This window comes from Pseudonaja textilis, chromosome 3, assembly GCF_049901715.1.
Source record: "Pseudonaja textilis isolate UNSWEBS1 chromosome 3, rPseTex1.2, whole genome shotgun sequence".
NCBI lineage: Eukaryota > Metazoa > Chordata > Lepidosauria > Squamata > Elapidae > Pseudonaja > Pseudonaja textilis.
In genome coordinates, this window is record NC_141992.1 from 10,656,844 (window position 1) to 10,669,130 (window position 12,287).

The 12,287-nt window shown below is 41.0% G+C and overlaps 1 protein-coding gene across 3 annotated transcripts in view; it reads left to right on the plus strand.

Moving 5' to 3' along the window:
- LAMA5 (laminin subunit alpha 5) overlaps positions 1–12,287 on the plus strand; it is a 211,394-nt gene that overhangs the window by 80,366 nt on the left and 118,741 nt on the right. For all 3 annotated transcript variants that reach the window (XM_087928918.1, XM_026697402.2, XM_026697403.2), the window contains exon 7: positions 8,595–8,710. In XM_087928918.1, coding sequence (XP_087785044.1) covers positions 8,595–8,710 — 116 coding nt within the window. The remainder of the gene's footprint in view (positions 1–8,594; positions 8,711–12,287) is intronic.

A 12,287-nucleotide genomic window follows, 5' to 3' on the forward strand; every position in this document is an offset into this window, starting at 1 on the left:
TGGAATCGATATTGGAGATTGAAACATGAATAGTTTGTGATATGAAGAAGACAATGCTTTGGACCCCAACCAAGACTTGTTAATGAAAGTTAAAATGAAGAATATTAATCCCGTAAGGTGCTTTTTCAAGAGGCAACTGGACTTTCTGGTTTTTCTTTGAAGACATTTCGCTTCTCATCCAAGAAGCTTCTTCAGCTCTGACTGGATCCAAGACTGGATTCTTCCATTCCCCACCATCCAGTTGGAGCTCAAGAAGCTTCTTGGATGAGAAGCGAAACATCTTCAAAGAAAAACAAAGAAAGTCCAGTTGCCTATTGAAAAAAGCACCTTTGGGACAACCATGACCTGGATGGTTGAGAATCTCCATCGACATTCTACAAACGAAAGATCTTGCATTCATCTCTAGGTTTTCAAAATCTTGTATTTGGTAATAGCTACCGGTATTTTACTGGAGGTTCTTGAGTCACAACTCTTGCATGGAGAAGGCAACAGAATATTCAAGATGTATGTGTCTGTTTAGTCTTGCAGAATGTGTGTGTGTGTGTATATATATATATTCACCACTGAAAAATGTAAACTCTCAGAAGGACGTTGGCAGATTGCTCATTCTCCACGTAGCTTGACCTAAGCGGTACTGTGCAATGGATGGTGTGCTGCAGACAAGCTGGAAGTTGGCTACTTCTCCCAACGAAATACATGGAGCATTTATTTCCAAATTTCTAGGCTGATGAATAGGGCACAGGATAAAGGAATTTAATTTTGGATTTAGAAGGAAGAAGCTTTGAAGATTGATGATGATTACGTTGGGAGCATTTGTATTTATTGGAAGATAATCCTTAACTTACAACAGTTCATTTAGTTACAACGGCACTGAAAAAAAGTGACCTTATGACCGTTTTTCACACTGTTGCAGTGTGTCCCGTGGTTACGTAATGACAATTCAGATGCTTGGCAACTGACTCATATTTATGACCTTCGCTTTGTCCTCCCATTTTGTGGTTTCCTGACAAGCAAAGTCAATGGGGAAATCAGATTCACTTAACAACCACGTTACTAACTTAACAATTGCAATGATTCCCTTAGCAACAGTGGCAAGAAAAGTTATAAAACAGGGCAAAACTCTCTGGACAAATGTTTTACTTAGCAACACAAATGTCGGGCTCAGTTGTGGTTGTAAGTCGAGGTCTACCTGTACGGTTGTAAGTTGAGGATTACCTGGACAACGTCGTTTGCTTTTGTTCGTTTTAAAGGTGCGTTTTGATGCTGCACCTTTTCTAGGAATAGGTTTTCTACAGCTAGTCACCGAACAGCAAATGAAGCTTCCTTACCTGAAGTTGTTCCCCCCCAAAATGCATTCTGAATTTCAAGAGCTGTCATTGAAAGCTGAATTTTGCAGCGGGCGGGCAGTCTGCCCTGGTTCAGGAAAACTTCAGTGCTTTTTGTTACATTCTCTTACGGTGGACAGTTGTCCTTGTGGCTTCTGCATCCTCTCTGGGTGATTCAGAAACATTTGGTTTGTGTTTGGTGGGAAAGAATGTTATATCTTAGCCTAGCAGGGCAGTTCGTTTTCTTGGAAGGAAATGCATTTTTCTTATGTCCATTTCCTTTGTCTTTAAAAGCCTCATCAGTCATTTTTGTCAAGAAATCCGGGGTTGTGTTATAGCCATTGTTAGACTCCGAAGCGGTGCTGGAGAACTCTTGCTTCAAGGGGCCCAGCTCTCTTCAACAATCTGCTTTTCTCTGTGATATCCTAGGAACAACCTGTTTTTGCAGATCCTTCTCGTGATATATGAGCTGGCAACATTTCAGTGGATTTTGCAATGTGACCGAATTCGCCTTCTTTCTGAATGTGGACCATAGATTGAAGATGCAGAATACTGGGTGGTGCTTCTTTGAAAGGAGATTAATCCTTTCAAAAGTAGTCTTTCATTCTGAGGAGTAATTCAGGCTATCCCTTCCTGTTTTTTAACCTGTCCAATACTTAGATGTGTAAATGGGAAAAATTTCTTCCTTCCTTCCTTCCTTCCTTCCTTCCTTCCTTCCTTCCTTCCTTCCTTCCTTCCTTCCTCCCTCCCTCCCTCCCTCCCTCCCTCCCTCTTTCCCATGCCCTTCCTTCCCTCCCTCCCATTTCCTTCCTTCTTTCCTTCCTCCCACCCTCCCTCTCATTTTTTGCTTCTTTCCTTGGTCCTTCCCATGCCCTTCCTTCCATCCTCCCTCCCTCAAACCAATTAGGTTTTGATATTTGTAAGATTCTGTCATCGTAGCTTTACCCTAAAGTGGAATTAGTTCATCTGATTGTGATTCCTATCTGGTTTATCCCATGAGGCTGATAACAGTCTTGCAAATCTGAAAGTACAACCCCCCCCTCCCTCTCCTTTACAGCCTGGGAAACTAGGGAGGGGTCTCTTTTGAGCCTCTTGCCCCACCCACTGTCTAGCTGTGGGCTCTGCTGCCGCTTATCTGATCTTTCCCTTAGCAGGGTCCCTTTGCCCAATCTCCCAAGTTTTTCCCAAGGACTATCACATCTTCCTCCTTCCTTGAGATAGACTCTACCGGATATTCCTCTGGTGAAGACATAAGCAAGGACATACTTCGTGACATACTCATCAACTGCAGCAATAAAATAAAAGGGTCCTGGCATTTGGGAGAAAATAACCATGAGCACATAGATAGCTTGATGACCTTTGTGGTCTTTTATTTTCTGTCATGCATTGTTTGTCACTTCTTAACAGAATAACAGAGTTGGAAGGGGTCTGGGACATTTTCGAGTTCAAGCCCTGCTCAGGCAGGAAACCCTGCATCATTTCTGACAAACGGCAGCCCAGTCTCTTCTTAAAATCCTCCAGTGATGAAGCACCCACAACTTCTGAAGGCAAGCTTTTTCACTGGTTAATTGTCCTCACTGTTAGGAAGTTCTCCTCCATTCCAGGTTGCTTCTCCCCTTGATTAATTTCCATCTGTTGCTTCTCGTCCTGCCTTTCAGCTGCTCAAATACTGGAATACTGCCATAATGTCACACCAGTCCCTCTTTTCTCTAGACTAGCCAAACCCAAATCCTGCAACCGTTCTTCATATGTTTTTTTTTGTCTCCGGGTCTTTAGTCGTCTTAGCGGCTCTTCTCTGCACTCTTTCGAGAATCTCAACACCATTTTTATATCGTGGGGAGCAAAACTAGATGCAATATTCCATCAAATGTAGTCTTACACATTATAAAGTGGTATTAATTTTAACAGAACAAAATTACAGCAGACATGGAAGGGAACTTGGGGGTCTTCTAGTCCAACCCTCTGCTCAGGCTTCTACCATTTCAGATAAGTGATTGTAGAATCTTTCCTTAAAAATCTTCTTTTGCATTTATTCATGTAGTTTTATTTGCCACCAATACAAAAGGTCAGCCCAGATTATATGATACAGGAATATTGGAGCAGGGCATTGGTGACATTTCAGAATCAGTTAACTATAGATGGACTCACTGAGTTTATTAAAAGGACGTTGCCTGTCACATCTAATTTTTTTTTAAATAAAGTTTTATTTGGGTTTTCACACACAAAATACAAGTAAAACATCTTTTTTGAAAATAGTCCTGGGTTGAACTTTTTTATACAGACACAAAACTCAATTTCATGCTCCTTTTTGTATTCTATTCCATATCTTATACTATTTTACATTTTCTATATAGTTTTTCCCCTCTTTTAATTTTCTCAATTTTATTTTGATTATCTCATCTCAATTCAAATCATTATATTTATACTTTTGTCTGTTCTGTTTCAATTTCATATTATCTTTTCTCATTAAACAAATTTTCTCCTGTAGTTACTAATTGGAGTATGACACCTTTATATCTTTTAATTACATCCATTCAACTCTTATCTAAACTTCAATATATACCTTAAGTTTATGACTTTCAATATAACACATAATACATAACTTCCAATCGAATTCTGCTTGGTACATTCTTATAATACACACTATATTCTTTTAAAAAAAAGAAAGAAAGGTTGTAAATATATGTCATTCCATTCCAGTTCAGTTCTATCATTAATAATCATTAAAATTTTAACATCTTTAACACTTCTTTTCAATTAAATATCATACTTCCTTAAAAACACATATAATCTCCATAATTAATTTTTCCCTTATTTCTTTTCACATATGTTTTATAAATCATTAAATATACCTTTTGTTACATTTATTTATTGACAAGCATTCCACTGAATTATGATAGCTATTTTATCAGACATTTTAATCATACATTGTTTCATATTTTCTAAAATTATTTCTGCTTCTAACATAACCATGCTATCTTATGTACCTTTGCAGAATCCCTTTTTCCATTAAGTTTTCACCCATTATCTCTAAATAGGCCCTGTTTCTCTATATTTTGCTTCTGTCCTTTATAACTTCTTTTCCTTCCTTTCTTCCCTCTCATCTTCTCTCCCTCCTTTTTACCCCCTTGTCTCTCTAGTTCTAATTCTCTCTTCTGCATTTCCCTCTTCTGTTGCTTTCTGATTTTATACTTATTTTTCACTCTATTTTTGGAGTTGTTTTTCCCAATCTTAAACTTTCCATTCTCTTTCCCCCCTTTCCTTTTTGCCCCCATCTAAGATTACTTGTTCATTAAAGATGGCTTCTTCTTTGTCACAATCTTCTTGTTCTGCAGGCATTTCTTGTTGTTTCTCATAATTCCAAATCTCCATTTCTAAAAACTGAAATACGAAGCCAAAAGAACCTCTCCCTTCTTGTGCATCTTCTTTGTACTTTTTAAGTTCCATTTTCAGTTCTTTTAAAAGTGGAGCCATTTTAAAAAGTTTTAAATAACTACCTGATTGATTTTAGTCATTCAAACAATAACCAAGAATCCAGAAATCATCAGGTAATCCAGATAGTCCCGAGTTATATCTTCTTATTTCTTTTTCGACTTTCTTTTCCTGGGGTTTTTGTTGCGATATTTCAGTTAGAATGTATCTTTTGGAAGTCTTGTTGAGATTTTGCTGTAAGTTCTTTTTTAATTCTAGGCAGTCTCCTCCCTTCCAGATCCTACCCTTTGATTCTTTTTCTCTCCTTTCCTGTTTTCAAAAGCTTTAAAAAAGCTTTAAATTATCCAGAAATCTTTATTATCCCTTTTTATTTTCAGCATTAAATGCCTATTGATGTCAAAGTGGATTTTTTTCCAATTTCTTGCTTAAGTCTCTTTGCTGTCAGTATAGGAAAAGGAGAAAACCAAATCTTTTCCCTTTTCTCTCTCCTTTTGCAGCTTAAAAATCTTCTTAGGGAACAATATTATTGTTTTTTAACAGTTTCAATTCCAGGGTACCTTATTTGTTGCTTTTGCTGTTTGCCACGGTCAACCAAAACTTTCTCTTCTTATCTTCTTCCTGCACATTCTTTTCCGGTCAAGTTCTTCTTTGTGGTGGCCATTTCTGACCACTGGTGCAACCGCCTTCGGGAAAGGGAGTAATGGCCAGCAGGGGAGGAGAGATACGGCTCTCCTCAACCCTGCTGGCAGTCTCACCCCTCTTCACCACCTGTACGGGATGGCTTAGCCCCGAAACCAGCCAGCTCGGGGAGCTCCAGCGGCAAGCACGGATCGAAGCCTCGCAGAGACGAGGTTTTGGTGTGTCGCTGAAGAAGCTCAAACCGGAAGTCCCCTGTCACATCTAATTTTTACACTCATCCTAGTCCAATGCATTAAGAGAATTGCAGTGGGACTGTTTAGACAACTCTCTCTAGCAATGTTTACTGAAAAATAATTTATCAAATAATATTGATCAATAAATCCTAACTGATTTTGAAACCTGAAACAGGACCAGTGATGTGATTCCAACCTTTATATTTATCCATTCATTGCATTCTTTCAAGATTTTAGGCATAGGAGACATTATTTTATTTTGTATAAGCACAGCTATTCCAGATATAAGACACAACTATTTCAAAGATATAGTGTAAGATTTGGGGGATGCCTCAATTTGTGGTTGCATTTCTGCACATTTCCTGGGATGAGGTGAACTTTCCGGTTACAGTTATAAATTAAAATAACTTTTTGCACCCACTCAAGATACCATAATCCATGTTCTGATGATTGCAGAAGGATTTAGCTTTATTTCTTCCACATATTGTTCCTGTATCATTTTATGCCTGATTGTTTAAACCTATAAGAAGATGATTATACAAAGCATTAAGCCATAACAGCTGGCTTCATAAAGGAAACTTCTCTGCTTGAGAAGGTGGCACAGAAACCATGTTAAATCAGGTAGTCCTTGCCTTACAACCACAATTGAGCCCAACATTTATGTTGTTAAATAAGACATTTGTTAAGTGAGTTTTGGCCCGTTTCTTGCCACAGTTGTTAAGTGAATCATTGCAGTTGTTAAGTTAGTAAGACGGTTGTTAAGTGAATCTGGCTTCCCCCTTGTCCTGGCTTATTGGAAGATCGCAAAAGGGGATCACATGACTCCAGGACACTGCAACCGTCATAAATATGAAACAGTTGCCAAGTATCAGAATTTTGATCATGGAGATGCTGCAACAGTTCTAAGTGCGAAAAACAGTCACAAGTCACTTTTTTCCATGCCGTTGTAACTTCAAACAGTCACCAAACGAACTGTTGTAAGTTGAGCACGACCTGTCCTGGAGCAGAACATGAGTTTAGTGTTGGTCTGCTGGTTACATGCAGAAGTAGAAGCTCCCTTGAAATTCCTGCAGCGGTTGGTACATCATTGTTTGTTATTTTTTAAAATAGAAGATGTATCTATTTTTAAGTCCTGGATTATGAGCAAGCGAGCCCTGCGCAGTGTATATGTGTGGTGCCAGGGGAGGAGGGAAAGGCAGGCCCCGAGGGGGGAAATGAGTAATTGTAGAGATAAAAGCTAGAACAGGACTGTATTAACCATGCAGCTGACAGATAGTGTTTTCCTTGGGTGGGTACTGGGGAATGGAATTTTGTAGCATGAGGTCACCTGTTGATAAACCAGTAGACGAGACAAAATTCTTGCCAGGTACTTTCAGAATTGCCTACTTAAAAAAACAACAACTGCAAATCCAGCTGATGAAATCCAAAGTAGAAGGGTACATATAGGTAGACCACGTACACACACACACACACACACACACACACACACACACAAAAGGACTTTCTTCATTTGGAAACGGCTTCTGGATTTTGTGCTTGTGATGGAGGTGGGGAAAATGGAAACTTTTGGTTTTGGTTTTGCCGATTTAGACAGGGTTGTTGTTATGGAAATGGATAATACAGGTCATCCTTGGCTTACAACCACAATAGAGCCCCAAGATTTGTGTTGTTCAATGAGATGTTTGTTAAGTCAATTTTGCCCCATTTTACAATCTTTTCGGACCCAGTTGTTAAGTGAATCATTGCAGTTGTTAAGCTAGTAGCACTTTTGTTAAGTGAATCTGGCCTCCCCATTGACTTTGCATGTCAGAAGTTCACAAAAGCTGTATACATCACCCCGGAACACTGCAACCGTCATAACTATGAGTCATTTTGAGCACGTGACTATGGAGAGGCTGCAGCGGTTGTAAGTGTGAAAAACGGTCATAAGTTAATTTTTTCAGTGCCGCTGTAACTTTGAACCATCTCTAAATGAACTAAGGCGAGGACTACCTGTGCATATTATTGGGTGAAAATAAAAATATATAAATATGAAATGTTATTATTTTCTACTATGCTAAAAAAAGAATTCACCTCCTTTTTTTTCCTTTTTCCCCTTCCCCTTTCTCCTTTTCCCTTTTTCAACCCCACGTTTCCCATTATTGTCATTTTCTTTACATTTTATATTCTGATAAACCAATGATAAGTTTTAAAGGCTTTTAAAAGTACGTTCTGAGATCCTTTACCACTGTCTGTATTTTCCACTCACGGAGAAACAGTTTCAATCATTTTGAGAGTAGTAGCTGGAGGCTAAAATATATGAAGAACGGTTACAGGAACTGGGTATGTCTGGTTTAATGAAAAGAAGGACTAGGGGAGACATGATAGCAGTGTTCCAGTATCTCAGGGGCTGCCACAAAGAGAGGGTCAAGCTATTCTCCAATGCACCTGAAAGGCAGGACAAGAAGCAATGGGTGGAAACTAATCGATGAGAGAAGCAACTTAGAACTAAGGAGAAATTCCCCGAAAGCGAGAACAGTTAATATGTGGAACAGCTTGCTACCAGAAGTTGTGGGCACTCTATCACTAGAGGTTTTCAAGAAGAGACTGGATAGCCACTTGTCTGAAATGGTATATAGGGCCTCCTGTTTGATCAGGGGATTGGGCTAGGAGACTTCAAAAGTCCCTTCCAATTCTATTATTCTGTAGACCAGGGGTCTCCAACCTTGTCAACGTTAAGACTTGTGGACTTCAGCTCCTAGAATTCCTCAGCCAGCTTTCCTCAGCTTTGCTGGCTGAGGAATTCTAGGAGCTGAAGTCCACAAGTCTTAACGCTGCTAAGGTTGGAGACCCCTGCTGTAGACCCTGATAGACCAGGAAGAACATAGGCCAGCTGGTACTCCAAAATTCAGGATCATGTAAAAGAGATTGGTATGATCTATCTGTACAGATGTTTGCATTGGATTCACTGCCCTTTTATTTGCAGGTTACAGTGTGACTGTCAGCACAATACCTGCGGTGGGTCATGTGATCGCTGTTGTCCAGGATTCAACCAGTTGCCTTGGAAACCAGCCACTACCGACAGTGCCAATGAATGTGAACGTAAGTTATATAATAAACAGACACTGACACCTCTCACCAACCTTGATGTTTCTGTACCTTACCTTTATTTAAGCTTCAGGACACAAGTTGATTGCAAAAATCACAAGTCAATGCATATGATGGTCTCCAGGGCCTGGAAAAAAGTTGGAAAAACCCAACTTTCCTCCTTCCAACTGAAGGAAAAACCAAATTCAAGAAATGTTCGAATTTGTTTCTAATCGGATTGATTCATGAAAGATCTCAGCTGAGAAAAAGAGGGGTGATTATGTAGTTGCGGAAGAGCTAATTTGGAGGGGTCTGGGAGGAGAATGTGCAGAGAAATTGCACTGAGCGTAGTTGTGTTTCCTTAATTTAATTACAAATATGGAGCTATGACCACTTCATATGTGGTCACTTCAGCACTGCCAGGTTGCTGTTACTACTTCAGTGCTGCTACAGTCACGTGATCTTTGTTTCCAGAATTACTTGAGATTATCCAGCCCAGTTGTCCGAAATGTGCAGGAATACCAGTTAAGCCACCCATGAGATCTGGCTCTCTCAACTTCTTAAAAACCTTCAGAGATGTCCCAAAGGTGCTTTTTCAGGAGGCAACTGGACTTTCTTGTTTTTTTTCTTGGAAGACGTTTCGCTTCTCATCCAAGAAGCTTCTTCAATTCTGACTGGATGGTGGGGAATGGAAGGATTTATATTCCTTGTAGACAGCTGGTCATTTGCATCCTTTTAGAAGGTCATTGAGGCCACTTGGAGATTATCTGTGTCCTTAGGGTCACCTGAATGGTGCTTCTGGTTGCTGTACTCTGATTTTTTTTTCCTTTGGAAATCCATTCCTACTCCCAGACCATTCAAAGGGTGTTCATCCCAAATTTGTGTAGTTAAAAATCTGTAAAGATTCTCAGTCATCCAGGTCATGGTTGTCCCAAAAGCACCTTTGGGACAACCATGACCTGGATGACTGAGAATCTCTACAGACATTGAACCTAATTGTGTATCCTTAGTTTAATTACACAAGTTCTGAAATCAACTGCTGTTTGATTCATTACTGCCAAAACAAGATTGCAGGGGAGCACAATGTGGTGCAGTGGTTAAAGATCTGGATTAGAAGCAGGGAGACCCAGCATAAAATCATGGGTTATCCACAGAATAGCCTAATCTGGGAAGCCAGTGCATTCTAATGGCTAAGACGTTGGACCCCAATAAGAAGCCCTAGATCTAGTCCCCCCAAGGAAGCCAGTCTTAGACCTCCTCTGTCAGCTCAGCCTATCTCAAACAGTTGGACAGCCACCTGTCTGAAATTGTATGGGGTGCCCTACTTGAGCATTGGGTTGGACTAGAACAGGGTTGTCAAGCTGGATTACTTTGAGGGCTGGATCCGAATTGTAGTTCTCCATGGGCTGACCGGGGGGGGGGGGAGATGGGAAGACAGGGCAGGTGCCTCTTGCAGGACTCTGCCAGCCAAAACAGGGCACGGGAGGGGGGCCTTGTGTGGCCACCCTATAGCTGTTGTGGTTAGCTGGCAGCAGGTGCGGACGGCTGAGGAGAGCAAGGACTCAGATGAGGGGCCAGGACCATTAGGGAGTGGATTGCTGCCCTCAGAGATTATGGGGGCTGGCAGCAGTGATGAGGAGGTTCCTGAGGAGCCTGTGCCAAGTGCACGTGCGTGCAGGATTGCTCGCAGGAAAGAGCAGCTGCAACAGCATGGGTGACTCGGGAGTAAGGCTGCAAGGTAATAGCCCCTCCAAGAAGATAAAAGGCAGCTGTGAAGCGAACATTCTTTGCAGGAAGCAAAGATGTTTTGAAACTCAGCCTTGTGGACATTACAGTATCTTAAGTTGGTATTTAAAGACTCTTTTGTTCTGAAATATTTCTTATCTGTGATTCTTGGCAGTCTCGCACAGTTTTGGCAAGGTTTGTGCTTATCAAAGTTAATTAGTTTGCAGCAGCCTTTTAACCGGGAATTCGTAAGACTCATCAAAAGTTTTCTGTTTCCTTTGGTTATTGTTTTGCTTATTGGAAAAGGGTTTGGGTCAGAACAATAGCCCGTTTTTGGCCTCCACAGCCTCCTGAAGCATTCTGCTGGCCGAAAACGGGCCATTGGGAGTGAGGCTTGCACGGTCCATTTTGGCCGGCAGAGGCACCGCAGGCCAGTCCTTTGGTATTTCTAGGCCGGCCCTGCGGGTCAGATCTAAGCACCCCATGGCCCGGATCCAGCCCATGGGCCTTGGGTTTGGCACACCTGCAATAAAAAACCTCCATGGTCCCTTCCAGCTCTGTTTTGATTGATTGATCGATGGATTGATGGATTGATTGATTGATTGAGGAAAAATAGGAAATGGAACGGCTGAATTGGAATGCAGGATGCTAATCTAACAAATAAATAAACAGAGCAGAATAACCTCATAAGATTAAAATCAAAATATACTCTGGACCTTTAACATTATCTTGAGAATAATTCAAAAGGGCTGTTGGAGAGTAGATTTTGGCTTAAAAAAAACCAAACGTCTGAGGTATCAATCAACAGAACTCCTAAGTGAATCTTTTTCAGTTGGTATTGGACTCAGAAGAATGCCACCTAGTAAGCATCTGGAAGCCTTTTTAAAATCGACCAGCTGGAAAGTGAGAAAGCTGGCTCTGAAAGAGTCAACTTTTAAGGCATTTTAAAATGTTCGAATCAACCTTTCCCCCTTCCAAGTTGGCAAGCAACATTGGTTCTTGGTCCTAGTATTGTGCACCACTTCACGGGATTCCTGCTGTTTGACATCTGTTGATGTTTCTGGCATTTTTCAAGGATGCTTGGCCTAGAGAAATTAGAGCTGGACTGGGCTCAAAGAACTAAGGAAGGTCACACCTGGTAGTTCTGGAAATGGAAAAGACCGGAACAATCACAGGGTTGCAGCTAAGTGTGGGAAGCTGACAAAACAGGCCAGAGCAAGACAGTGGAAAATTACTGTTGCAGTTGCCAAAAGGAAAAAAAAAAACCCACAAAAAAACTACTTGAAGTTCAATTCAAAGAAAATGTTACTTTTACTCAGAGGTGGTATTCAGCGGATTCTGACCAGTTCTGGAGAACCAATAGCAGAAATTTTGAGTAGTCTGGAGAACCATCAAATGCCACCTCTGACTGGCCCCACCCCCAGCTATTCTCTGCCTCCCGAGTTTCAGCTGATCGGCTGGGTTTTCTTTTGTTGTCCTGCACAGGAGAACGGAGCTGGAAAGCAGGTTAGTGGACAGGGAGGGAATGGGGATTTTGCAGTAACCTTCCCCCAGGAGTGGGGAGGGAATGGAGATTTTGCAAAATCCTTTCCCTGTCACACCCACCAAGCCACACCACCAAGCCACACCCCGCCCACCAAACCACGCCCATAGAACCAGTAGTAAAAAAAAATTAATCCCCCCGCTGCTTCGATCTAGGTATGGATGATGCTTGCAGATGTTATTCAATTATTCAGAATGGCCAGGAAGAGGATGAAATGCAAGGATTTCAACAATGTGGATGAAAAACTAAATGGCAAACGTTGTGCATCATACATAGGAAGTGTTCTGCATATTGAACTGCAAAGATTCCAACTTTATAATAAAT